This window comes from Fusarium musae, chromosome 5 (genome assembly GCF_019915245.1).
Source record: "Fusarium musae strain F31 chromosome 5, whole genome shotgun sequence".
Classification (NCBI taxonomy): Eukaryota; Fungi; Ascomycota; class Sordariomycetes; order Hypocreales; family Nectriaceae; genus Fusarium; species Fusarium musae.
Window position 1 is genome coordinate 297,753 of NC_058391.1, and position 25,854 is coordinate 323,606.

General features: G+C 48.2%; 9 protein-coding genes across 9 annotated transcripts; 5 read left to right on the forward strand and 4 right to left on the reverse strand.

Annotated features, from left to right (window-relative positions):
• Positions 1-2,946: 2,946 nt before the first annotated feature.
• J7337_006448 (uncharacterized protein) lies at positions 2,947-5,278 on the forward strand (the record flags this gene model as incomplete). Its single annotated transcript, XM_044824111.1, has 3 exons — positions 2,947-4,118; positions 4,182-4,207; positions 4,851-5,278. 3 exons carry the CDS (start codon positions 2,947-2,949, stop codon positions 5,276-5,278), a joined length of 1,626 nt encoding a protein of 541 aa, XP_044679768.1.
• A 5,334-nt stretch (positions 5,279-10,612) lies between these two features.
• J7337_006449 (uncharacterized protein) lies at positions 10,613-12,211 on the reverse strand (the record flags this gene model as incomplete). The annotated part of the gene is made up of 1 exon (XM_044824112.1): positions 10,613-12,211. One exon carries the CDS (start codon positions 12,209-12,211, stop codon positions 10,613-10,615), a length of 1,599 nt encoding a protein of 532 aa, XP_044679769.1.
• Positions 12,212-13,015: 804 nt separating this feature from the next.
• On the reverse strand, positions 13,016-14,131 carry J7337_006450 (uncharacterized protein; the record flags this gene model as incomplete). The annotated part of the gene is made up of 3 exons (XM_044824113.1): positions 13,016-13,544; positions 13,605-13,853; positions 14,046-14,131. The coding sequence occupies 3 exons, from the start codon at positions 14,129-14,131 to the stop codon at positions 13,016-13,018; spliced, it is 864 nt and encodes a 287-aa protein (XP_044679770.1).
• A 181-nt stretch (positions 14,132-14,312) lies between these two features.
• Positions 14,313-15,610, forward strand: J7337_006451 (uncharacterized protein; the record flags this gene model as incomplete). The annotated part of the gene is made up of 2 exons (XM_044824114.1): positions 14,313-14,895; positions 14,943-15,610. 2 exons carry the CDS (start codon positions 14,313-14,315, stop codon positions 15,608-15,610), a joined length of 1,251 nt encoding a protein of 416 aa, XP_044679771.1.
• A 1,755-nt stretch (positions 15,611-17,365) lies between these two features.
• J7337_006452 (uncharacterized protein) lies at positions 17,366-18,842 on the reverse strand (the record flags this gene model as incomplete). The annotated part of the gene is made up of 3 exons (XM_044824115.1): positions 17,366-17,874; positions 18,068-18,729; positions 18,775-18,842. The coding sequence occupies 3 exons, from the start codon at positions 18,840-18,842 to the stop codon at positions 17,366-17,368; spliced, it is 1,239 nt and encodes a 412-aa protein (XP_044679772.1).
• A 327-nt stretch (positions 18,843-19,169) lies between these two features.
• On the forward strand, positions 19,170-20,508 carry J7337_006453 (uncharacterized protein; the record flags this gene model as incomplete). The annotated part of the gene is made up of 2 exons (XM_044824116.1): positions 19,170-20,112; positions 20,162-20,508. The coding sequence occupies 2 exons, from the start codon at positions 19,170-19,172 to the stop codon at positions 20,506-20,508; spliced, it is 1,290 nt and encodes a 429-aa protein (XP_044679773.1).
• Positions 20,509-21,003: 495 nt separating this feature from the next.
• Positions 21,004-21,370, forward strand: J7337_006454 (uncharacterized protein; the record flags this gene model as incomplete). Its single annotated transcript, XM_044824117.1, has 2 exons — positions 21,004-21,108; positions 21,155-21,370. The coding sequence occupies 2 exons, from the start codon at positions 21,004-21,006 to the stop codon at positions 21,368-21,370; spliced, it is 321 nt and encodes a 106-aa protein (XP_044679774.1).
• Positions 21,371-21,385: 15 nt separating this feature from the next.
• Positions 21,386-23,739, reverse strand: J7337_006455 (uncharacterized protein; the record flags this gene model as incomplete). The annotated part of the gene is made up of 3 exons (XM_044824118.1): positions 21,386-22,030; positions 22,701-23,394; positions 23,624-23,739. The coding sequence occupies 3 exons, from the start codon at positions 23,737-23,739 to the stop codon at positions 21,386-21,388; spliced, it is 1,455 nt and encodes a 484-aa protein (XP_044679775.1).
• Positions 23,740-24,019: 280 nt separating this feature from the next.
• Positions 24,020-25,678, forward strand: J7337_006456 (uncharacterized protein; the record flags this gene model as incomplete). Its single annotated transcript, XM_044824119.1, has 3 exons — positions 24,020-24,388; positions 24,438-25,314; positions 25,365-25,678. The coding sequence occupies 3 exons, from the start codon at positions 24,020-24,022 to the stop codon at positions 25,676-25,678; spliced, it is 1,560 nt and encodes a 519-aa protein (XP_044679776.1).
• Positions 25,679-25,854: the final 176 nt, after the last annotated feature.

Consider the following 25,854-nt stretch of genomic DNA (forward strand, 5'->3'; position numbering starts at 1 on the left):
AAGATCGGACATATCGGAAAAGTTACACACGGTTTACTGATCCTCATCTCCGAGATGAGGGCCAGCTAAACAAACTGATACTCTCTCTCATCGGGACCGTGCCACGAACCTGTTCCTAATTTGAGAATCGATTGATAATACAATCCCCAAATGATGGATAATCACTTCGGCTCCCGTACTTGAACTCGTCATCAGGTCGTTACCGGGACTCTGTTCAGTGGACGAGATCAACAGCTGATCTGTTTCCCAATAGCCATCACTTTATGAATTAAACTCAAGATTGAGCAGTTCGACGCCTTGCTGTAGCGTTAAGAAAGAGATACAGCATGGTCGCAACACTGTTGGAGCCAGTTTGCCATACTCATTGCATACAGAAGATCAATCTGCCAGCGTTGGAGCGTAGCGTAGGAAATATCAGCTAGCTTAGCGTTTGCATTGAAGCAGGTACAGTAACGAGGCCCCAAATGCCCAGAACGGCTCGGGTTGCTTTGCCCGATCTAGACGCTGGGATGTCGATTTAGGTTATCAGATGATGGCCTAGCCGCTCGGTTATTGATTTTCCTACCTTATAAGATCCACGAGGATACTCTTGTCGAACAACCTTGCTTCTTTCCTGCTTCCAATTGGTCTCCCGTCGGCCGGCGAACTATGGCATCTCCGATTGGACTTACAAGCCCTTATCCATATGGGACCATGAGAGAGAGAGTGGAACGTCCTGATGGGCGGGTTTACGACAATAGGTCCATTTTGACTAAATCCTTCCCTCCGTGATGACGAATGATCACGTCAGATGGAATCCGATTCACCATTTTCCGTTCGAATCTTTAAAGCAAGATACACGAGCTTAATCTATCTGTAGAAAGCTATTCATCGTCAAAATCTTTCTCATTGCGCTTCATCCCCTTATGGTTTGAATCTTCACCCAGATTAGGACAAGGCTTCAACCAGCCTCTTCAAACCTTCATCCAACACGGACTTGGGATGCGCGATAACTATCCTAAACCATCCTGGCTCCTCATTCCTATAAGCCGTGGCCGAGGTGACGTACAGCTTTTTCTGCCTCAGAAGGCCGAGAATGTAGTCATCGTTGGAAAATCGGCGGTTACCCACAGACGAAAGATTTACCATCAAGAATAATGAAGCATTTGACTCCGTATATACGATCCCATGTTCGTCTAGAAATTTAGTTACATGCTTGTAACTCTCTGTCAGACGTGATTGATAGGTTGTGATATACTGTTGAGTGTACTCCGCATTTAAGAGCAGGGAGGCAACCGCCTTATCAGCAAGGCTAGAGGGGAAGTTAAAAAGACTGTACATCAATTAATACATGAAGCTTTGTGCACAGAAGTCGGCTTTTTAGCCATAGGACTTACGAGAAACCCTCAAGCGACTTGAGGAACAATTCATTCGATTGACTGATAAGGCAGCCAATGCGCAGACCAGTAGCCCCAAAATCCTGGTATGCGATCAGAACGAAATCATCTAGAGGATAACATGGTGATATACTTTACTAAGTCCCCACTGAACGTGGACTTTTTTAGGATCCATGAGTCCATTGGCCTGTAGGGAAAGAATTGAAGTGAATGGGACAGCATTTCGCATTTTGGCGTTCTCAAACACAGATAGTGCGTATATCTCGTCGACAATGAGATGCAGTCCAAGTTTCCCGCAAAGGCTCATATATGCTCTCAGGACGTCTTTGGGGTAACAGCGGCCTGCGGCAGACGTTAGCTTCTGTGACTTGCTTTTTACCTTGAACTGTGCATACCGAGCGGGTTATGTGGAGAGCATAGCAATATGGCCTTGACACATCTTGCCTCTTTCTGTGCTTGCAAATACTCTTTCTCATACTCTTGCACGGCCTCTAGACTAAATGGATCAGTGCCACGAAATGAGATCTCTCGAACTCGGACCCTGTCCACTTGTTAATTTATGCCACAGTATTGCGAAACGACACGCACCCGGCTCGGATCCCAAAGATGTAATTAAAGGCAGTCCAATAAGGCCGACCGACAAGCACTTGATCTTCTTGGTCAAAGAGAGACCAAGCACAACATTCGAGAGCGTTGCCTACTCCCGGTGTAACATGCAGGTGCGATGGGATTATCGGTATGCAAGGGTTGGAGTATTTGTTCAACAACTGACACCAAGCCTTCTTCAGCTGCTTGGAGCCAGTGAACCCGTCGCCATATGTCAATGCATGAGGGCTAGCACAAGGCTACGAATATTAGCTTACTTCATATCATCTATGCTATGCTCTAGAAGGTTCGTACATGGGAGTTGATAAATTCGGTCATTTCTGTCTGCATTAGGCCCTACACTGTCAGCTGAAGTGACTTTATCCACAAACGATGACACACATTTTCAGCCAGCCCGAGATTGAGGACGCCATTGGGATTTGTTTCGGGGTGCCACAGGTCATTGAGAACATCGAAGAACTTGGGGGCCTCTGGAAGATATCCGACGGCGCGGCGCGAGATACAGTCGTCCGTGGACATGACAAGCGTTGTAGGCTGTAAAACAAGTAGAGATGTAGCGGGAAACGGTCTGAAGCACGATGCAAACTCAAGAACAGGGCGACTTTATAAAAAGCCGCACCAGTTAGGCCTTGAAGGTCATGACTTATGGTTTCCACAAAGACTAAAGATCCCCGCATGATATCCGCTATTGCCACCTGTAATTTCGCCGATGGCATTATCTCCGACCATTTCCCCGAGGGGCGACCAGCTTTCTTTTCCGGCCCTTCGCAATTCCGATTTAATTCTAAACAACTCCATGTAGATAACACATGTACATAACTATGATACATTTATAGAAATAACAGATTGAAAGTTTTACAGACACCAAAGACAATCCCAAGTTTCGACTCTACTCAAAACGTGTATATCATCATTTATTTCTTACACCTACCCAAATACTGTTCACGCTATCATCAAAGCAAACATGGTGGCATCTCCAGAGTTCGTCACGCCAGGCCCCAGCGACACAGTATCAAAGCAAAGTGAGAATGAACTCGACCAGGAGGCACCTCCTCCAGCCACTTCTCCGAATGATAAAACTGCTGATAGGTTCCCTGAAGGTGGCCTCAAAGGCTGGCTTTGCGTCCTTGGCAGCTTCATGGGTCTACTCGCCAGTCTGGGCCTTGTCAACTCCCTGGGCTCATTTCAGGCCTACTTGGAAACCCACCAACTGCAAGAATATGACTCTGGAAAAATCGGCTGGATCTTCAGCGTCTATACTTGTCTAACTTTCTTTTGCGGTGTTCTGGTCGGTCCCATCTTCGATGCCCGAGGTCCTCGATCATTGGTTCTTCTCGGCTCTATCTTGATACTTGCGACAATGGTCAGCCTTGGATTTTGCGTCGAGTACTGGCATTTCATGCTATCCTTTGGCATATGTGGAGGCTTGGGAACGTCGCTTGTCTTCACGCCTGCCATAGCAGCTGTCAGTCACTTCTTCTTCGAGAAGAGAGGAATCGCAACAGGAATCGCAGCAGGGGGTGGTGCGGTAGGAGGTATTATTGTTCCTCTCACCCTCGAGAGTCTCTTTGGGAAGATCGGCTTTGCCTGGGCAACGCGTGTTGTTGCTCTTGTATGGCTGATTTCCCTTGGTCTTGCTTGTGTCACAATTACATCTCACCTACCTACGAAGCCATTTTCGAAAGAGAATATCCTTCCAGATCTTCGAATCTTTCGCAACATTCCATTTCTCATGACGACTCTCGCCGTTTTCTTTGTGGAATGGGGAATCTTCATTCCAATCTCATACATCTCCTCATACGCGCTGGCCCATGAAGTACCGTCCAAGTTGTCATATCAGCTTCTTGCCATCATGAACGCTGGCTCATTTTTCGGTCGCGTGCTTCCCGGTTACTTCGCTGACCGTTTGGGAAGATTCAACGTCTTGATCATCACCGTTGCCCTCTGCCTTCTCTCCAACATTTGCCTATGGTTGCCAGCGTCGGGAAGCGTACCACTATTAGTGATATACAGCTGTACTTTTGGCTTTTTTAGTGGCAGCGGTATTAGTCTCACACCCGTCTGCATCGGGCAGTTATGTGCAACAGAACATTATGGAAGATACTACGCGACTGCTTATACAGTTGTGAGTCTTGGGTGAGTCCTTATTCCCACTACCGGATCCTAGATGACATGAAGACTGACACGAGATCTTCGCAGGACTCTCACAGGAATACCGATTGCTGGTGAGATCTTATCTCGCTGCAATGGTGAATATTGGGGGTTGATAGCTTTTACTACATGCTGTTATGCTGCTGGACTGACCTGCGCGATAACAGTAAAAGGAATGGAATGTGGGTGGCGGAATCCTTGGGCTTTCTACTAGCATTGTCTTATATAGAATTGAAAAGGATCTGGAAAAACCACTAGCATTATAGATATATAGCCCGCTTGTGCTGCATCTCTGCGACTATTAGTACTTACTATCTCCAATTAAAGCTAAAGATACTTAAAGAATAATCGAAGTGCGATAGCTACTAGAAACTCTAGCTTCTTACATAAAGGCTTAAAAAACTACTAATAAGACTTGAGGAAAGGAGGCGACTAACCTTATCACGCCGCGACCCCTGCCCTTGATCTATAACTTTATACGCCTAGCTAACAGAGCTTACTTCTATTATGCCTAAGAGTGTATAATAAGAAGATTTAGTATAAACTTATAACGAAGTTATTTACTTTTTAAGTATATTTTTGCTAATATAGAGGCTTCTATGACACTACTAGTAGTATATACCTGCTATACCTAGTATAACCCTAGCTCATAGCTGATACTGTTGGGTGCGGATTTTAGATTCATCTGCACGGAGTCTTTGTGAGAACTCCGCCTAGATTCGGGTTACGGAGCTGCCAAGTTTGCCTTAATCGGGCTCACTAAGACTCTTTGCGTTGAGGGCAAGGAGTACAACATCTTTGTCAATGCTGTCGCCACAGCTGGATTCACCGACCAAATCATGGCGAACAATGAGGCCAACCAGGGTCAGGAACTCATGAAGCAGTTCGTCCCCTCTCCTGCAATTGTATGGCTTGTACATGAAGATTGCAAGATTACTGGCGAGACCATTGGTGCTATGGGAAAGATTGTGACTCGCATTTTTGTAGCTGAGACGCATGGCTTCCAGGGTGCTGCCGGGGAGGAATGGACGCCTAAGACGGTACGGGACAACTGGAAAAAAGTAGACGACGGAAAGGAATTTGGTATTTGGAGAAATACTAATGAAATGGAAGCAGCAGTCTTCCCCCGTCTTATGGGCGCCTAGAACGCTATGGACTTTATTGGATATCCCTTTACCATATGTAATTAGGCCACAATGGCGCTTGGGGGTTGTTTAGCAGTGGAGAGTTATGATATACAGCCTTAAGATATAGACATTAAATGATATGCTTGGGGGTCAAGTTCAATGCTTATTGTGTCTGTCTATCTGCTTGTGGCCCATACTGCCGATGCTTGCATTTTATCAGGTAAAATACATAGTAGATCACTGGGGTCGTCGACTGCCCGTCTTTGGCGGCTCAATTTTTGCTCTTGTGGGTGCGGCTCTGCAGTTGGCTGCTCATAATCTGGACCTGTTTGTTGCGCGCCGTTTCTTGGTCGGTTTGAGAACAGGAGTCGTAGGAGCGCGTCAAACCCTCTGATGGCCGAATTGGCTTCTCCACCGCACCGGCCATTCCTCACTTCATTTGGTGCAACAACATGGGTACGCGTTTCAGCAGTCTTACCAACACAGCCGAGCACCGTCTACTTGATTCACAAGCTTCTTGGCGCTGTCATGGCTGCCTGGAGTACTTGTGGGACCTTGAAGCTAGAATCTAGGTAGTTAGAGCTGGAGAATTTCTCGATGCTCCAGGCCGTTCCGCCACTTCATAAAGTAATGTTGATTTCTTTTACTCAAGAATATCATAGATGGCTCATCAGTCACAGGAGATTACTTAAGGCGAGGAAGATATTAAATAAAAGAGATCTATCAGAAGCGGATTGGAGATTCTACGCCGAGGGCGGCTAGAGGGACGTATGGACTGGAGTAGGAGCTTGATGACGATGATGGCTATGACAGTGATTTGTCCGAGCTGCTGGATCTTGAGTAAGGTTATGAGCAACCAAGAGATGTTGTTGCCAGATTGTGATAAGGAGAACTACTATGAAACTTTATATATATATATATATAAGAAAGGATAATAAGACTAGGTATTTTTCCAATAATTAGTTAGTTTGGTTTGCTTGCCCCTCTGACCTGGTTGACGTAAGTAATCCAAGACCGCTGTGTGCCCTTGTCATCCTTGCTGTAGGAATCTAGTTGCCGGCTTACTAGCAACTTCACGAGCTCTATTCCTGTCCCATAATCCTTTTCATAAGGGAAATCTGTGCGTCCTTCTTCTCGAGCAATTGTTATTTTTCTGGGCTGCAACCCAGCCTCTTCGTGTAATGGCGTTTTGTTTCCGTTTGCTGCAATGGAGCGGGGAGTAGATGGACTTGTAGCAAATGACTTGAAAACCCGATCGGCAACACGAATATCTACATGAGGTATAGCAGCTCTAACCAGATTTGCTATGCCGACTATGGCGGCTACTGCGAATGATAGAATGAGAGATCAACTTTCGAAGCCTCTAGCTATAATTTTATCGCGCAAAATGGTACTAGTGTCGAGCTGCTCCCTTCAACTCCCGTACAGACTCATACATCTGCCATGTGTTTTCACGAACACGTCTGCCCCAAACGGCACAAGGTATGAATAGTAGACAGACACCGGTAGCGACGCATCCGCTGATGATGAAGAGCTTTGAGATGCCGATGGATGATATCCAGCCAACGACTCCAAATGGTACCCCGATGGAAGGGATGTTGCGGATGAATGTGACGGAGATGAAGGCTTCTGCTGTAAGCTAGTCATTGTCAGTGATTGCCTTGAATATTTCGTTCAGTGGACTGACTGTTTGGTAGATGTCGATGACGATTGTGCATGATATATCGATCATGGATGCCATACCAAAGCCAAACATGGCGCCTCCAATGCTGGGGTAGATCCAGTGCCAACCCTAACGAATTAGTCAACGAAACAATCTCACAATGGGAATGCGACTCACCTTGTCAGCAGATATTCCGAAGAAAACAAGCCCCCCACCCATAAGAAGCGCCGGCAACAGCAAAATATACAATCTCATCTCCGGTTCAAAAGTCCCCTTATTCCTCTTCGCGAACTGAACAACAACCCAATCCCCCAGCACACCACCATAAACACTCCCCAAGAAGTTCCCTACAAACGGCCCAAGCGACATGAGCCCTACACCAGCTGTGTTGAAGTTATACGGCGGTGCGGAGAAGATCATGGAGATAGAAGATGTGAGGAGGATAAGAAAGGCGACGCAGCTGGCTACTTGAAGCGCTGAGAAGAGAACATGCGGGAAGAGAAACATTTTCAGGGGGACGAGATAGTTTCTCCAAAGAGGTTCGTCTGTGCGTGTTATGAAGCGCATTTTTTGTTTGTATGTAAGTCTTGGGGAATGGGTTTCTGAGGTGTAGTCTGAGTCTTGGACGTCTGCTTGAGTTGAGGAATCTTTGGAGTTTTTGAGTGTAGGTGGGCCTTGGCTTGAGGTGTTGCGTGTTTCGCCAACAGTGACGGGGATGAACTTTGTTTCTTCAAAGAAAAAGATGAATAGGAGGAAGAGAATGGTTAGGACGATGCCGGTGGTGTAGTATGTCCACCGCCAGTCTTGAGCAGCTGCTTGAACGCCCACAATGCAGGGACAGACGAATTGGCCTACCATGACAGCCATGATGTAAAACCCATTGGCAGTACCCCTTTGATGAACAAAGAACAAGTCCGCAATCTAATCAGTCAGTATACTTCCACCCGTCCCTACAAGAATACCACTGACCGTGATCTCGGATATGGTCTCATTAATACTCGCCGCCAGCCCCGACAGGAAATTCGTAACATACATCTCCCCAACCGTCTCCATCCTGCCACTCCACCACGACACAGCAGCCATAAGACCAGTGGACAGTATGTAGCAAGGACGCGAACCGTATTTTCGAGCGAGTGGGATGAAGAGAAAGCTTCCGAGGGCGAGACCAGCCGAGTTGAAGGCGACGCCGTAGTTGAGTTGGTCGTAGGTTACGTGCATGTCGATGATCATTTGTTGCCAGAGGACCATTTGCATGACGATGCTGAGGATTTTAGTGATGAAGGGGATAATGGGGAGAGGTGGTTATGGGAGAGTGGGGGGAGGCGTACGCTGAAAAGAATGCTACTGTTACGGCGAGAACGAGGGTGAAGTTCCATGATTTTCGTCCTTTGCTCCAGTTCTGGGGATGGTTAGATGAGATGCTGAGGGGAGAGGGGAACTGACTAATGGATCATTGGGGTCTTGTGAAGGTGTTGGAACGAGGATGATCTCAGAGCGACCTGTATAGTGTGTCAGTACCAATGTATCTCGGTTGATGGTGATGCAACTGACTCAGGAGACGGGAAGTCCCAGGGGGGGAAACTCAGCTCGCTATCCATCTTTGCCAAAATAGTGGAATAGAAAAGCAAAGAATAAGAGAGATGCAAGCTGTCTTGCGCAACCCAGTCCGGAGATACCAGCACCTATGACAGCGATGGTCTTTTGTCTCTAGTTCAAGACTGCTGGGCTCTTACAGCCCTTGAGGATACCCCAAATTTATAGCAATCCCCTATCACCCCAAACCCGGTCTCCCCCATCCCATCAAAATCTTTCACCAACACCATCGGCCCCCCCCCCCCCGCAAAACACCGATGCCTCTAGCATCCAAACAGCAGGTCCACCCAATCAACATAACATCTCATTGGCCGCGTGTCGACCATCCTAAAACAGCCTAGCCTAGTCTAGAACAAACTCAACTCTACACCTCTCGCTTTCGTCTCTCTATCAAGATCAACTTCATTATCACCCCTTTCCAACGCCTTATCTAGTATCTCCTCTAAAATTATCGCATTCGGCGTGTCGCGGTATGCGTCACAGATACTTCCGCAGCGACGCAGCATGCGTACCCAGGATGGTCGTGTTTGGAGAATTGTTACTTCGAGACGGGCTGCGGTGTAGGGATATAGCATGCTGTTTGTAGCGAGGATGTGCGCATACTCTTCGCGTTTGCGAGTTTCGTATAATGCGTCGAGGGTAGCTACTAAACGACATACTAGCATCTCGTTAGATGGTGAATTAGTTGGTGTGCGCTTTTGTCGTCGAGAAATCAAGATTCCCGATATCCGAAAGGCCTCCCAGAGATGAACGTGCGGAATAGACCCCTCGTGCCCTTCCCAATCTGCAAAGTCCTTCTCCACATCATCATGTGCCATTCTCCCGAAAATATCGAGAAGGCTTCGCGGTAAGCCTGAGACACTTTCGACACCGCCGACAAGTCCCGTTAAAGACGCTTTTTGAGCGGAGCGCAGAAAACCCCAGATTCCAAGGGTTGGTGTATCGCGTCCACGGACAAAAGTGGGAATATCCATTATCGCCATGGCCTCAAGCGAGAAGCGATATTCCAGATCTCCAATGAGATGTGCGTTTTTGGACTGTGGGAAGAGATGGTATACCCACATCATGGAATTCAGATGCGCTGTCCATGGAATTCCTTGAAACAGCTGCCACCCGTCCCCAGTTAATATTCATGAACCCTGGGGAGAGGTAAGGGGGCTCACGTGGAGTGTGCAGAGGAATACACCCGCATTAATCAATCCCTCATCTAACGTCCCATCAAACCCACTTAGCTGCTCGCGAAAAAGACGGAGGCTTTGATTACATAGATCGTGGAATAACGGTGGAGGGTTCCGGGGGTTGGTGTTGTATACGTGTGTGGCGATTAGGCCGAGATATAGTGGTTCGTTTTGGAGGGCGAGGCGTTGGAGTTCAAGAGGGAATGGATCTTCTGTGGAGGTGGAGTAGAAGAGGAATACGGTTTTTTGTATAACTGGTTGTTTAGTAGGAGGTATTGGGGTTGGTGGGTGGCTTACATTCTTTGAAGAGATGCTTTTCATGGTCACTTCTCCGTTGTAACCACTGCGGCTCTTCAGTCTCGATCACAGGGTACTGCATATCCATCAAACCTGACACCGGGCTATTCTCAACATCACCCAGTGGCAAGGCCTGGAACTGCCCAAAAGGCCCCTCCACACCATCAATCTCCACCCTCTGCCTCTTCCTCTCACTACCAGTCCCTAGAACAGGAAGTGAAGAACCCGTGAGTTTGCCCCTCGACGCAACGCCTACATCCCACTGTAACTTCAAAGCATAGCCTTCGCAGTCTATGTTGTTCTTTTGACATTCACGACATGATGGTTTTGTCTCGTCGCATTTCCGGTGGCGCCTTTTGCATGTTGAGCAGCCGTTTCTTGAGCGGGACATATTGATGGGTGAGTTGGAGATAAGCTACGGGGAGTTGGTGTTGGAGTGATAACGGAATGGGGCGGTCTGGGGTAGCAGAAATTAGTGGTTGGTCGGCCCGAGGGGGCATCGTCATTGCATAGACATAGGGTTGAGGCTGAGATAAGAGCCCATCTCGAGATATTTTCATCATGCTTCTCATTATAATATCGCAGGTTCAGTGTTGTACATCTATTCTACATCTACTCAAACTACTTCTTATAAACCCTCTCACCCCCAAACCACGTCTCATCAACCTTCATCTCCAACAAATCATCTACTTCCACAACCCGCGGCAGTATCATAAAATCCGCCCTCAACCCCTTCTCCAATCTCCCCGTCCACCCCTCCGCAAATCTCGAATACGCAGCCCCATACGTCGCCCCCCTAATAGCCTGTTCCAACGTCAACGCACTATCCCCATTGGTAACTGTCTCCCTCTCCGGCTCCAGCGCCGACTTTCTCGTCGTAGCATTATACAGATTCGGGAACGGCAGGTGTCGCGCCGTAGGGGCGTCTGTACCAATCGCGACGTTTGCTTGTCCGTCGAGACATTCTTTATATGGGAAGCAGTGTTTCCACGCGGAGGGTTTGACGAGCTTTTCGTAGCCTTCTAGAATGGCGGGGTCGCTGTGAACGGGTTGCACGGAGGCGGTGATGCCTAGACTGCCGAGACGGAGGGCGTCTTCGGGGGTGGCCATTTCTAGATGTTCGATGCGGTGGCGCGCGGTGGGATTGTTGGTGCTTGCGATGGCGGAGATGGCTTGGGAGACTGCTACGTCGCCGATGGCGTGGATGGCACATTGCATGCCGGCCTTTGTGATCTGTGATAAAACGCGGTTCATTGCCTCGCCGGGCCATAGAGGTTCCACCAGATCAGTTGATTCGCCGTATGGATATGACAATGCGGCTGTGCAGCCGTCGACTGTACCATCGCTTATGAGCTTGACGCCGACGATGCAGAATTCTGGCGATTTCGAAGGATGGAATTTGCTGTGCATGTCGATGGCTTTTTGGATCTGCTCATCGAGGGCCTTCTCATCTGCTTCGTATGCAAGGAACCAATGAGCTGCGATGTGAAGATTGATGCCCTTCCTCTCTCGTAAGGTCTGCAAAGCTTCCCAAGCTACTTGATCCATCGCCATGTCGATAACGCCAGTGTATCCCTCTGCAGAATAAGCTTCGACAGCTCGTTCCAGGGCTTCAAGCTTATCCTCCATTGAGAGTGATTGGATCAGAAAGGGCCAGATAAATGCTGTGACAGCCAGTTCTGCCAAGAGTCCAGTTGGTTTGCCGTCCTCGTCGCATGTGATATGTTCAGGGCACTTTGACTTGATCTCATCAATTGGGAGTTCTTTCAAAGCAGCAGTGTTGCACCACGCTGAATGAAGATCGTTTGAATCGATGAAAATAGGTCGTGGGTCAATATCATCAATCATACTCGCAAGAGCAATTCCATCTGTGGCAGACTGAAGCCATCCTCTGCAAAGAATCTTGGGTAGGTCAGGATTGGCAGCAGCAAAGTCTGTTATCCGTTGTCGAATTTCTTGTAGGGACTTACAGCCTCCGAGATCGAGTTTCTGCTGTGAAAGACCGAAGAATAGAAGATGGACGTGACTGTCGATGAACCCAGGGAGAACGACGCGGTTATCAAGGTCCAGAATTTCTGCGCCCTGTGACTTTGCGTCTTGGACTCTTTTGTCGTCTGTAGATCCGACGTAAGCGATTTTAGATCCCTCGATGATCATGCACTCTCGGTACGAGTCATCATCGCCGATGAAGCGACCGTTGGTGAGAATTGTTGAAGACATGATTACGCCCACAGATGATAAGAATGATGATAGGAAGGATGATATTGCAAGAAATGTTATGAAAGATGAATCGTAATGGAATGGAATTACAGGGCCTTATCAACATGAGGGGGATCGAGACTATGATGAAAGTGGCAGCAGTTCTGCACTAGAGGGTTCGGCGCGTCGAACTTCTCAATGGGTCGACCTGCTAGAAACATGAGTCTGAGCGTGTCGACCTGCTTGAAGGGGTTTAGATCAGTGGGGAGCTTAGGTGACACCGGGGCGCATGACAGTTGACTTCGCCGAACTTGGGGATCTGGGGCTGCCGTTAATTGGGTTTTGGGCGGGTGATAATTTAGATGAAAGAAAATCGAGGCGGGAAACGCCGTATGGGCTCCGCGGGATACGTTGCGGGGAAAGCGTTATTTCCATGAGATCTTAGATGCTTTCGATTGAGACCTTGAAGTTTCCGAATGTTAGGTTACATCGCCGTTTCGGCTCCGATGCCCGGAGTTCTTTTTGATCTGGATTGAGTTATTAGATCGAGCCACTGTCTCTTTGGTTCGCATAAGCTCACCTATCCCTGGTTGCAGTTAGCCGTCTCTGAATAGTTTGCGGCAGATCCCAAATAGCAAGAAGACTTATTACTGCAAATTCAAGTAATATATTGACTAGTCTAAAGGTCTACTGATCTTTGTTCAATTATATAAATATATATAATTCATGTAAAATGCCTCTGAAAGCATACAAGTTTAGTTTAAACTTGCCTAAAGTTATATCAAACTCCCCTAACATTGTCATGACTTAGAAAGTCAGAGGCCTCTACTGCCATTCCCATTTCTGAGTCCCGTGATTGAACCTCCTGTATCTGTTATAGGTTGTGTCCAACTGCCAACCGGAATATTTTGTCTGTCCAGATGAGCTTGATGCCCCTTGGGACCCTCCGGCATCCGCCGGAACTGCAGTCCATTCCCACGCCTTTCTAGCGTAGTTATACCGCTTATATCTGTTGCTCGCCGCATCTAATGTCCAATCAGAATACGGGGCAGACTGTGTGCCAGAGCCCCCCGAGGTGTTGGTAGTTGTTGCTACAGAGCCGCTTGCTAGGCTCACAGATCCGTATGAATTGGCTTGGTCAAGTGTGTAACCTTTCTTCTTGTTGCGCTTCAGCACAGTCTCGCCCCTGACTCGAACATTGTTATAGGCCGTGGGGCCTTGTCCAACACCGGAGAGGTAGATGTGAACCTTATTCTGACCTGCACCTCCACCGGTCGCGGTGGCACTGATGTGTAAGTCATCCTGAGATATCTCTCCAGTTGCACTGTTGAGAGACTCTCTGTGCGGCGAGCCACTGAAAGAAAGAAAGAGTCAGACCTAAGCGAGCGTCGAAAAACACAGTTGAGACACTCACTGAATAACAATCTGATCACTGCCGATTCGTTGGGCTGTAGCATGGGCAAAATGCTCGCTCATAGCTTTGATTGTGCTGACAGGCACACCGGTATTTCCAACATGCTCTTCGATCCTGCTCGGGGCATCTGAAGACCAACGGATGCGGATGGAGCCAATGGAACCATCCCATGAGCTAGGAGAGAGGGAATTAGAGTAGGAAGACATGTCGTTCGTAGGTGGTAGGTCTTGGCAAATATGACGAAGCTGGCTAGTCGTGCAGTGACTTGGGTATAAAAGGTTGTTATGTTATAACCAATATGTAGAATTGTATATGATAGGAAATGTACTGTTCTTTGTTGACTCTATGAATTTTCCAAAAGTCCGAGGTAGACTGCCAAAGGTTTATATACATAGCTCATAGCCTTTGGGGGGGAGCTTGTGTGTAGATTCTCATACGTACCTCTTAGAACCAACAAGACTTCCAAAAAAGACATCATCTTTACGGGCGCTTAACATGGCCAGGCGGTTTAGACCCATAAAGGCCATGTTGTTGGGCGCACTGCTGGCCAGCGTTACGCCAACCACTAGCCCCACAACTGGCCAATGACAGTTTGAAAGCCGATTAGATAAGCGACGCGCACGTACACTTTCTTCCAGCATATTTCCTGGCTTCCAACCAACACCAACATTTCCCTTCCATCTTATTTGCATTTCTTTCCAAGCGAACATGGATCAAAACTCTGCCTCGGACTTAGAGTCCCATTACCCAACTCAAAACGCGGCAAAAGCAGGTGATCAGATTTGCGACAGCGACAGCTCTGAAGACTGGGGCGATTTTGTCGACTCTGACGATGAAGGTGATGTGGAATTCGTTTGCGAGGATATCAATCTTTATCCGCGCGGGGTCTGCTATCCTCTCTCTATCGGTGAGATCATCGTTGATCGATACCGCATCATCCATAAATTAGGCCATGGTAGTTTTTCCACTGTCTGGATGGCGTATGATACGATTGAGGAGAAAGATGTTGCCCTGAAGGTTCTGATGCTAGGGAACTCAGAAGACCACGAGTATCGTATACAGAGCGAAATAATTGGCGCTGTTAAGGACTTGACATACTTACTGCTCTATCGCACGAGTTTCACTCTCCCAAGTCCCCATGGCCAGCACCGGGTCATGGTCTTTCCCATGCAAGGACCAAATCTCAGGAATTACCCGCCGAAGAATAAGCCCCCTGCCACTCGCTTGTCGTTTGCGGTACAGCTACTAAAAGCCTTGAAAGCACTTCATGAGGCTGAAATCGTGCACGCAGGTGAGCTCATTCAATCTCGACACTGGCTCAGCTAACTTGCGAAACAGACCTTAACACTGCCAACATCATGTACAGCCTACGCGCTCTTGAGAAGGGCGCCAAAACCGGAAAGTACAAGAAGATTGGACGACCAAGAAAGATGAGTTTGTGGACTGAGCAGTGGAAGGAAGGCGAACTCGTCATGCCGATGAAACCCGATGAGGATCTCATAGGGGACACCATTGTCCTTGGCGACTTTGGCTTAGCTCACAAAGTTGGAACTCCCGCCCAGAAGATGCAATCTCCCGCTACGTACTGCGCCCCTGAGCGAGTACACAACACCAGCCCATCTTACGGCTCTGACATTTGGAGCTATATGTGCATCTTCTTTCAGTTGTACACAGGAACGTATTTGTTCCAAGGTTGGGGTCACGCATCAGTGATCGCATCCATTGTTCATGCGCTTGGTCCCCTTCCAGTCGCTTGGAAAGGAACCTACCACATTGGGGGCCCCGGCGAGGACAAGTGGTATGATCAAAATTGGCAGAAGAATCCTGAGTTCGATTTGAAGGAAAGACTCGCTCAACTTCGTCCTGAGGTTACTGCAGAGGAGAGAGAACTTGTCGTATCCTTCTTATACCGTGGACTTTCGTATCAGCACGAGAGCCGCTTGACGGCTGCTCAATTACTCGAAGATGACACGCTGAAAGGGTTAAGGCAAATCCATGGGGTTTAAGACCTAGAAGAGATACAATTGAAAACATAGCTCAATGACAGTGATCTGAGCCCTGTGTGACCTGCGTAACGCTGTTGTTACTACTCTGTTCATACATGTGCCAACATCGTATCTACTGGCTACCTTGAATTATGAAGGAGAGAGCGTAAGGGAGGCGATGCCTAGTAAGCGCTGAGAACTTGGATGGTGGGGCACACTGGCATGGCCATTCTCAAACTCTATTAACCGCTGGTAGACATTGTCAGCCTCGCAACCAACAACCAGCGGAAGTTAATTATAGTCTGAATGTAAATTTGTGGGCACATTGGGTGTTCTCGCGCTGAGAAGGACGAACTAAGAATCCTGCGAGGCGCGTTCGAGCTGTTTGATTGGTGATCTCCCCGGACATGCTGTCGGTTCTGTAAACGTTGGCTTGGCATGCCTATGACTTCACCGAATTGGCCGAGCCAAACAGCATGCCTCTATTGATTGTAGTTGGAACCCTTGTAGCACTTCTTGCAGCTCAAGGCAATCGCCGAACGATGCTGTATCGAGGCCTGGCGTTAGCTGAGAGCACAGCCCCTTCGTGACGCAATATGAAACCAACCAGGACCAACAGAGAGTTAGATGAAATGACAGGATTTTAATTGAGCTTTAGCCTTCCTTGATCCTCGTTACTAATTGTAAGACTAGTTAAAAGGCAGTATATGCACTTGACAGATCCTATAAGATAAACCGATAGGAGCACCGTCTGCCAACCACGCCTCTCATGCTATTAAGTCCGACATAAATCTATTGCTCAGTTCCGAGGATAATTGGGAACATCCACAAGTCCGCCAGCAATAAAGTTGTAGCAGTTTCCATCGCACCCCATGTTTCCGCCGTTTGTAATAAGTAGCTTGGGCTTTCCTTTGGAAGGGTTGTCATCAGGAGTCTGAATAATTCGAAGATCGCGCGAATATGCCGCCCACTGCCCAACGTTGTCTGGCTTACAACCATTAGGGTCAAGGGCATTTGTCTCAACAAAAACCCTCGCCGGCTACCGCCATTAGCGATAAAGACTCCCTCACCATCCATTCCAGGATCAGGAGTCTAAATCACTCGCGGATTGCCGTTGGGGTTCAGTTGTCCGTCGTTAGGGATGATAGACTGCGCGTTAGCAGATCCAAAGGCGAGAGGGTCTTTGGATACCTTGTAGTAAATTGGGCAGCCACCGATAAGGGGCCCGCCACAGTACTCAAACGTCATGAAGTATTTCTTTGGGACTGGGCTGTAGGCGACGATCGCCATGCTAGGACGTTTGTCAATGTTGGGAAACGCGACATCGTCTACCTCTGCACTCCAGTTGCGTAGACCCTTCGTGATCTAGTGTGAGAACTTCTAGTTGCTCTTGGGCTCGACTTGTGTAGAGCAGTAGCAAATAAGCTGGTGATCGTACATCATAAGAAACGATTCCCAAACTGCAGGATTGGCCGAATGACCAATAACAAGAATATGGACGGGAAAAGAATCTACCGACGGTGCCGGCGTCCACTTGAATATTGGAGTATATACATCCCCGGTGGACGTCGTCTATCTCCACAAGAAATCATCATGCTAGCTCGGAGCTTGGAATCTGCATGTAGCAGGGAGATCAGGGGCGGCACGCCACTATCTAATAAGAGCTCAATGTAATACCATGCATCGCTGTAAAGAAAACTACATTTATTCTTATTCATTATATTTGCCTCAATCTGTAAGCTGTGTTCTCAGAGGCCATAAAAATGAACGCCGCATCTAAGATGGCCTCTTGAAGTGCACCTTGAGCTCCTCCCAACTATGCTTATTATAATCCGGCTGCACCTTCTTACAAGTCTCCAGCCCCCAATCTGTAATCCCCAACATCAAACTACTCTCAAACATAAACGCCATACTCCCCTCCCCAACCTTAACCGGCTTCAACTCCGCATTACTCGCCCTCTCAAAAGAATCAGCATCCGGGCCATGAGCTGACATGATATTATGCAGACTAGCTCCCGCAGGTTGAAATCCACCGCCGGTCTTGGCATCGTATTGGCCGCAGATGAGACCCATGAACTCGGACATGGTGTTTCGGTGGTACCAGGGTGGGCGGAATGTATCTTCTTGCACGAGCCACCGCGGGGGGAAGATTACAAAGTCGGCGATGGCGGTGCCGGGATGGTCGGAGGGACCGGTTAGGACGGTGAAGATTGAGGGGTCGGGGTGGTCGAAGGATGTGCTGCCGATGACGGAGAAGCGGCCTAGGTCGTATTTGTAGGGGTAGACTGTGGCTGTCAGCAAATACTCTCTCCATACATAGAATTATATCTGTTACTCACATCTGCGAAGGTTAGCGTTGAACAGTGATACTAGGTAGAGATACTCACTTTCCATGCCATGCCACCACATCAAAAGGCGTATGTCCCTGCTCAGCAACAAAAAGCTCATTGTTGAACTTATTCAAAATCGTCCAAGTACTCTTTGTATCCTCATCAAAATCCGCAACAGGAATCTGAAAGTCCCTCGGATTCGCCAGACAATTCGATCCAATAGGTCCAAGCTCCGGTAGTTGAAAGTGTCCCTGATACAACTCAAGGATATACCCTCTCACCGGTCCCTCAGGCAGCGTGACTCTGTATCTCACTCCTCTAGGAATAATAGCAATCTCATTTGGTCTCACGAGCAGTCGCCCCAATTCAGTCTGGATATCCAGGACTCCATGTTGCGCAACGATGAGCATCTCGCCGTCAGATGAATACATCGCTGTGTTGGCGTCCATGTCCCGACCCGCGGCGAAGACATAAATTCCTAGACCGGATTTAACGGTGGGATCGCCTGCGCCGGATACAAGCTTTAGACCACGAACCCAATCGACTTTTTCATCAATGTCGAAGGGATCCCAGCGGAGTTGCTGGGGCTCATAGTTCAGTTTTGCTTTGAGAATTGGGGACGAGGGATCACTAAAGCGCTTGTATGTCGAGTGTGAAGCGGAAGGGAGGATGCGGTACAGCCATGTTTGACGGTTCTCATGGCGGGGAGCTGTAAATGCTGTGCCGGAGAGTTTCTCAGCGTACAAGCCATAGGGGGGCTTTTGAGGTGAGTTTGCGCCTATCGGCAGAGCTCCCTTGATAGACTCAGATCTACTCCATTAGTGACTTTCACATTCAAGGTAAAGCGGGACTTACTCGTGGAACGAATCAAAGCCATTGAGGTACTCATACTTCTCAGGCGTAGAAAACTTGGTAACAGGCATTTTCAAAGTGATCAAATCATGCTCAAAAGAGTAGATAACAAATCTTTATCAATCAGCTCTATTTAACCATGTTCTTCGGTTCAAGCCCGAGTTTCCGAGTGGCTGATACATCCGGACCCATCCGCCTCATCTCGGAAAGTAAGGAAATTTCCGAAACGACCCCGCGATGCACTTATTAAGCATCACGACATTAATACTACTCTACAGCGCGATATAATGATCTCAAATAGAGGGTCCCTTATTTGTAGAGGATATAAGAGGTCGGTGTTGCCACTGAAAATATTCCGTTGTCAAATTGTCGCATCTTTCTCAACATCTTCGTTCAGAATGGCTTCTTGGCTACCTATCCCCTCAAAGAGCCACTTCTCACTGGCAAACATTCCCTTCGGCGTCATCTCAACATCCGCTGAACCAACGCAACGTCCCGCAATTGCAATCGGCCAACATGTTCTTGATCTATCAGCTTTCGCTCAAAACAACGGTTTCTCCAAACTAGCAGACTTTCCCGCCGATCAACTCAAGGTCTTTTCTCAAACTACTCTCAACGACTTTGCTGCTCTTGGAAGACCCGTGCACAGAGCTACACGCGCTTATCTCCAGGATGTCTTCCGCCAAGAAACGCCATATCCTGAGATTCTCAAGGACAACGAAACCATGCGAAAACAGGCTCTCATTCCAATCGGGGATGTTCAGTCTCACTTACCGCTTAGTATCGGCGACTACACTGATTTCTTCGCTGGTCGTAACCACGCTCACACCGTGGGTACACTGTTCCGCGGCGCTGCAAACGCTCTACAGCCTAACTACAACCATCTCCCCGTTGCATACCACGGACGCGCCAGTTCCGTTGTGGTATCAGGAACACCCCTCCACCGTCCCTGGGGCCAAGTCCTTCCTAACCCTCAAGCCAAAGAGCCTGTGTTCCAGCCCTGTGCTCGTCTTGATATTGAGTTGGAGCTGGGTATGTTTATCAGCAAGGGGAATAAGCTCGGTGCTCCTGTTGATGTGAATAACGCGGAGGAGTATATTTTCGGATATGTTCTTATGAATGATTGGAGTGCGAGGGATATTCAGCAGTGGGAGTATGTTCCGCTGGGACCGTTTAATGCGAAGAATTTCGGGACGACGATTAGCCCTTGGGTTGTTTTGGCGGATGCGTTGGAGGGCTTTAGGGGCAAGGGTTTGGAGAATGAGGTGCCGCCGAAGAAGTATCTTGATGAGAAGAGGGAGGACTCAATTCTTGATATCAATCTTGAGGTTTCTATCACCAGTAAGTCACCACCAAGCTCAGTTAAAATAATGATACTAACAAGACACAGCTGCCAAGGGTAACAAGACGAAAATCACTCAAGTCTCATCCCAAAACCTTCTCTGGTCCTGGCCCCAGATGATCGCCCACCACTCCGTGTCAGGATGTAACCTGCGCACAGGAGATTTACTCGGTTCAGGAACGATTTCTGGTCTTGAGCCGGGAACGCAGGGAAGTCTTCTTGAGCAGACGATGGGCGGGAAGCAGTTTGTCAAGTTGGAGGGAGGCGAGGAGAGGAAGTTCATCCAGGATGGTGATAGTATTACTATTACGGGCTGGTCTGGTACTGCTGATGATGGGCTTGTTGGGTTTGGGGAGTGTGAGGGTACGATTATTACTGCTGTTCCTAGGGACTAGAGATGGGAATTGGATAGTTTATTTAGACTATAGATATGCAATTGTTGCTTAGGCATCATCTCATTGGCTGGAAGACGTGATGTGTGAAAGTCTTTCAGAACCTTTACCATGACCTTACTTTGTTAGTAGATTGTCAATATCACGAAACCCATTTGAAATCCTTCGAATTAAGCCCTAGATACATCACGGATACAAATCTTATGAGCATCATGTCTCGGATCACAACATGTCGGAGTTTGAGGTAACCGTGATCCATACTCTCGTGTCTTGATAATTTTCTGAAAAGCTATACCCACAAGACACTATCCGAACCAAGTGCCGATATACTTTTTCGCATTGTATTCCTGCACAGCAGTGGAGCCTAGCATAGTCCCGGAATTCTCTACTAAAATTCCGAGGCACCCGGTTCATATAAACCCTCAAATCTCCAAATACATTTTTAAGTCTCTATATCCGTACTTCCTTCTTACTCCACCGACCCTCATCACATTCATCATGTCTGGCAAAATCACCCGCGTCACCCTCTTCAAGATCCCCAAACCAGAGGATCAACAACACCTCATCGATCTGTACAAACAAATGCCCCAAAAGGCCACAAAGGTACTTCCCTTCTCAACCCTGGCCCTTTCTCCTCTCACATCAACAGGACGGAAAACCATACATCGTCTCAGTCCAAGCTGGAAAAGCCAAGGCAGACCAGCGCTCGCAAGGCTTCACAATCGTAGCAATCTCAACATTCGCTTCGCAGGAGGACTTTAACTACTACGACACCCAATGCGCTGCACATCTTGAACTAAGGACTTTTGCGAAGAGTGTTAACGAGGGTGTGGCGATGATTTACTTTGAGAACGAGATTGTATAAATTAGAGTAGCAGTGTTATATTAACCCTTGGAATCTCATTGATATATCCTTTCCTTGCTCTGCTGCCATAGCGTACTCTCCTTCTTCGCTGAATGTGCTGGGAACGGGATGTAAGAATTGCTGACCCTCGCCGAATGCGTTGAAGAGGTTGAGCAGGGATTCGCTCATTTGGAACATGTCAGGGACGGAGTTTGCGACGTCTGCGTCGCCGAACATCATGTCGCCGAAGGAAAAGGCGTCGTTGTCGGGCATTGCCATGGGGGCGTGCTCTTCAGCGTTGGCGTCGACTTGCGGAACACTTTGCTCAGCTGTAACCCCGTTTTCATCGTCTTTTCGAGGCTCGCCATCTTCACCGTTTTGAGGAAAGCCGAAAGTGTTCATTCGGGGAATCATACCGCGAATGCTCTTCCAAAGTCTTTTGCTCACAATATTGTGCCGTGATAATCCTCGCACTAGTTCAACGCCATCTGAGAATGTGCGCTTGCACGGCACGGAGAAGATCTCTGGGGCGTGACACACAGCTAGGAAAATAACCGCCAAAGCACTGAGTAGAAAGTAATTAAAGACATTCTGCTGTCGCTTGTAGATATCCGTCGTAGCATGCAGATGAACCAGAACTTGGATCGTATCCTGCGCTATATCGACGACCAACCATGCATTCTGCGGGTTAGCAGCTATGCTAGCCGTACTCATCAAATGATGCCGATAAATCAGGATACGAGCGTAATTGCCACGAAGGTATAATAACGCCCGTAAACGATGGGGTAGGCGAGGTTGAGCTCGTGGTGCAAGACCAAGACGAGGATGACGAAGTCGCAGATGCGGTGGAATAGAGTCCAGCCAATCTTGAGTTTTCAAGTCGAGAATAGCAGCTGTATCGTCCGGGATGGTTTGAGAAGCTGAGCCGAACGGCGGAATGGCTTCCCAGATTTTAGAGCATAGCTGGCCATACCCCACCATGCACTGAAGATATAGATACTCCTCATCCTACACTAATCAGCTTAAATCGATATGCTTGGTGGGAGGACTTACAGGTTTTGGTAGTTCTGGATCAACGTCCTTGTCGACCAGGGCAAACGATAAACTCGTTCCAAAACTCCACCGTCGGTCAAGCACGTACACGCACCAAAACACACGTGTCGCTAAACGTCGAGAATCAGTGTCTTTGAAGTTATCCAAAAGACTTCTTTTTCGATGTAGCCCCATTTCCAGAGCTTGCCGTGCTGCTATGCCGATCGACCGCCACGCTAATAGCTCTTCACCAGCGTGGAAGTAGTATATACTCTGCTACCATCAGTACCCTCACCCAATAATATTATGTCAGACTTACCAGCATCGCCAATAGCTGAACTTCCTTCAAATCAACCTGTGGACTCAGAATGCTCGACACATTCGTCTGCACCGAATCCACAATCGCCGTCGCCAACTCGAGCTTACTCGGCTCCTCAAGCAGAATCCCCGTCGATATCGCCACTTTCGCAATATCAATATCCTTCCCACTAACCCTCCCCTCATCCTCAAACCCCCCGCCCCCACGAATAGCCTGCAATATCTCCTTGCTCTGCGCGATATACTCCGCAATATCAATAAACGGATACACAGACTCAACCTCCTCCTGGAAATTAACAAGATATTTCGTGATATCACTCGCCGTGCAGCAGTGCCAGAAACTTAGGTCGTTAATGCTGTCGAGGGCTGGTTCGATGGGCGATTGTGCACCGCTGGGCGGCATGGAGTCGAATTTGGGAACGCCCATTCTATTGAGGGAGCGTTCGCTTACGAGGATTCCGAATGCGGAGCGTGTTGGACCGACAAATTGAGGCTGTTTGGGCATTTCGCCGCGGTGCGTGCTGGCGGGGGAGTGGGTTACTATGTTGTGGGATGATACGGTTGAGGCATCGTGGGGAAGAGTTTGGTGGTTGTTTTGGTTCTGGTCTTTGAGCTCGCGGACGACGCCGACGAGATCTGACATTTGTTGACGAAGCTCTGATAATTGATGATTCAGAGCTTGAATATTCTGACTACTGCAACTTGTCAGTTTAATCTTTGATACAGTAGAATGCTTACTCATCGGGTTTCTCTTTGGTAGCTTGTGTACTCGTCACGAAAGTACACGTTAATCCACCGGCGATACATCTCTCGCACGCGTTATCCTCCGAGGGAATACACTTGAGTTTCTTTTTCTTACAATCATCACTACCCAAGTCAACATTCACTTATCCATCACTCATTCATCCCATCATGATAACTCACCAAGCAACAGAGGTGTATTTGCCCCTCTTACTCCGTGGAGCAGGTGTATCACCAACGCTCTCAGCATCGGCCGAGTTCCGCTTTTTCGGCTTTAGTACCGGGTGCTCTTCAGCCATGACGAACAGTAAACGAATTTCCGAGAGGATAAGAATCGACTGAGGGGTCTTGGATTGGAAATCACTGATTAAAGAGGGTTTCTCGGAAATTCTTCCGATGCTTCCGAGTCGGAAGATCAAGATTTGCGGGGTGAGCGCGCTAGAGAGTGTGGGGTTACACTTGGCGTATTTTGGTGTTAATGGAGGGGAGCCGTTGAGTTCGAGATGGTATATAGAGCTGACCAAAGTCCATACTCCAAAAATCTCACTCTCAGCAATCAGATTCTTTACAGAGTTCATCATGACGATCGCCAATCTCCTTGTGTCGCTGAACAACCAAGTCCACGAGAACAAGGGCCAGTCCCTCTTCGTGACACTCCTGATTGGCCCGCTGATCTACATCCTCATCAACGAACTCATTCGTCACAATGCGAGGATCAGCAACTTAAAGGGCCCCTCGGGTCTACCGCTAATCGGCAATATCTGGGACATTCACATCAACGCCGCCGAGAAATACCGCGCTTGGGCGAAAGAGTACGGCCCTGTTTATCAGATTCAATTGGGGAACATTCCTATCGTTGTGGTCAATTCTGCGGCGGCCGCGAGGAGTATTTTTGGGGCGAATGCTCAGGCTTTGAGTTCGAGGCCTGAGTTTTATACATTTCACAAGGTGAGTTTTCTGAGTGTCGATGATTTAGGAGGAGGTGCTGACGGTTTAGGTCCTTTCTGACACTGCTGGTACTACAATCGGCACTTCACCCTACAGCGACTCCCTCAAGCGTCGTCGCAAGGGCGCTGCCTCAGCTCTCAACCGTCCATCAGTCGCTACATACGTCGACCATCTCGATGTCGAAACGCGCGACTTTGTCCGTGAGCTTTACGAGTATGGCAAAGGCGGCAACATCCCCGTCGACCCAATGCCCATGATTCAACGCCTTTCTCTATCCCTCGCACTCACTCTCAATTGGGGCATTCGTCTCAAGAGCCAAAAAGACGATCTCTTCTCTGAAATCACACACGTCGAGGAAGAAATCAGTCGTTTCCGCTCCACCACCGGCAATCTCCAAGATTACATCCCCCTTCTCCGCTTGAACCCGTTCAACATGCACTCCGCCAAGGCGAAAGAGATGCGAAACCGTCGTGATAAGTATCTCACTGATCTCAACAACGGCCTTGACGAGCGAATCGCAAACGGGACTTATAAGCCCTGTATCCAAGCCAATGTGATAATGGATAAGGAAGCCAAGCTGAACAAGGATGAACTCACCTCCATTAGTCTTACTATGTTGTCTGGCGGTTTGGACACTGTTACTACGCAGGTTGCGTGGTTTGTCGCGTACTTGAGCCAACACCCTGAGATTCAGGAAAAGGCTGTCTCGGAGATTAGGAAGTTTTACAGCGAGAAGCAGCCTATGTGCGATGAGCAAGATGATCAGAAGTGCGAGTATATCGTTGCACTTGTCAAGGAGTCGCTGAGATACTACACTGTTTTGAGGTTGGCGCTACCGAGAGCTTCAATTAGGGATATTGTTTATGAGGGCGTTACTATTCCCAAGGGAACTGTTGTTTTCTTGAATGCTTGGGCCTGCAATATGGGTAAGTCTCTACTCACATTTGTCATAAGGATTGCCACTAACGGTTTTTAGATGATCAAGTCTGGTCTGATCCCGAGGTCTTCCGCCCTGAGCGCTGGTTCGAACAGCCCGATGCTCCGCTCTTCACATACGGCGTTGGTTACCGCATGTGCGCTGGTTCTCTCCTCGCCAACCGAGAACTGTATCTTGTGTACATGAGACTGCTGAACAGTCTCAAGATTGAGAAGTCTGATGAGGTTGATTGTCATCCCATCACTGGTAGCTTGGATCCTACAAGTCTTGTCGCTCTACCCCGTCGTTACAAGGCTATCTTCAAGCCTAGAAACCCCGAGGCTTTGCAGAAGGCTTTGGCGGTTGAGAACTGAGTGGGATGCGAGGTTGGTGGGTGAAGAGGACATGTTGGTCTTGTTTTTCTTACTATTGCATGGTGATATGGATCCTCCTGTGCCATTGAACCCTTCTGTTACTTTGTAGGCTAGAAATAAATAACAAAAGTTAACCCATGTGCCTTTCTGTGTTCTTATGCCATCTCCTGTCTCTG